The following is a 946-nucleotide window of genomic DNA, read 5'->3' on the forward strand; positions in this document are numbered from 1 at the left end:
TGGGGTCCCAGGGTGGGGACTGGGAGAGCAGAGCTTTGCGGAAGGGCGGGGCACTGGGAGGGGCATTGCAGGGTGGGGGCACTGGGAGTGGACTGGGACGAGCATTGAGGGGGGAGATGGGACTGGAGCAGGGCTGGACCTCCCCCCTGGGAGGACCATGGCGCAGTGAGGGGTCCTGGGGGAGCTGCAGTGGGGTCATGGCCCCACAGCCCCGGGGTGGTGTGATGGGGCTCGGGGGGGGGTCCCCCAGGATGTTGGGGTCCTGCGGGAGGGGCTGGTCCTGCCCTGGCTGTGCAGGGACAGGGACACCCCAGGGCTGTCCCTTCCCGGGGCTGAGGCCAGGCCTGTGGGGGTGGCTCAGGCTTGGGGGGCTTCTCTTCCTCCTCCTCCTCCATCCCTGTGTGCCTGCAGTGGGAAGGGGGGGCTGCGGCAGGGCAGGGGGGCCCCAGGCAGCAGGAGGCATGAGGAGGGGGTCTGCACCCTGTCCCCCACCTCCTTCTCATCCCCGTTCTTCCCAGGCTGGAGGATGAGACGCAGAAACGGGAGGATGCAGAGAAGAGCCTGGTGCTGTTCCGCAAGGTGAGGGGGCTGGGGGGGGTCCGTCCCCCCACCCCGTACAGTCCCCATTACCACGTCCCCCCCAGTACAGTGCACACCAGTGATGACCCTGCCCTACGCACGGCTCCTGACCCGGCAGCCCACTCATGCGACGGCTCCAGTGATGCCCAGTGCTCCCCATCCTGCACCACACCAGGGGGGTCCGGGGGGGGGGTCCTGTCCCCTCCGAGCTGTCCCACAGCTCAGCCCGGCCTCTCCCCGCAGGACGTGGACGATGCCACGCTGTCCCGCCTGGAGCTGGAGCGCAAGGTCGAGCTGCTGATGGACGAAATCGGCTTTCTCAAGAAGCTGCATGAGGAGGTGGGGGGCCGGGGTGGGTGGAGTGGGG

The 946-nt window shown here is 69.2% G+C and overlaps 1 protein-coding gene across 1 annotated transcript in view; it reads left to right on the plus strand.

The window, feature by feature from the left end:
• PRPH (peripherin) overlaps positions 1 to 946 on the plus strand; it is a 13,367-nt gene that overhangs the window by 10,820 nt on the left and 1,601 nt on the right. Inside the window, exons 2-4 of the mRNA XM_010566581.1 lie at positions 210 to 273; positions 519 to 579; positions 823 to 918. Of these exons, the coding sequence (XP_010564883.1) occupies positions 210 to 273; positions 519 to 579; positions 823 to 918 (221 nt within the window). The remainder of the gene's footprint in view (positions 1 to 209; positions 274 to 518; positions 580 to 822; positions 919 to 946) is intronic.

Source organism: Haliaeetus leucocephalus, unplaced genomic scaffold (assembly GCF_000737465.1).
Source record: "Haliaeetus leucocephalus isolate CR32 unplaced genomic scaffold, Haliaeetus_leucocephalus-4.0 Scaffold214, whole genome shotgun sequence".
Taxonomy (NCBI): domain Eukaryota; kingdom Metazoa; phylum Chordata; class Aves; order Accipitriformes; family Accipitridae; genus Haliaeetus; species Haliaeetus leucocephalus.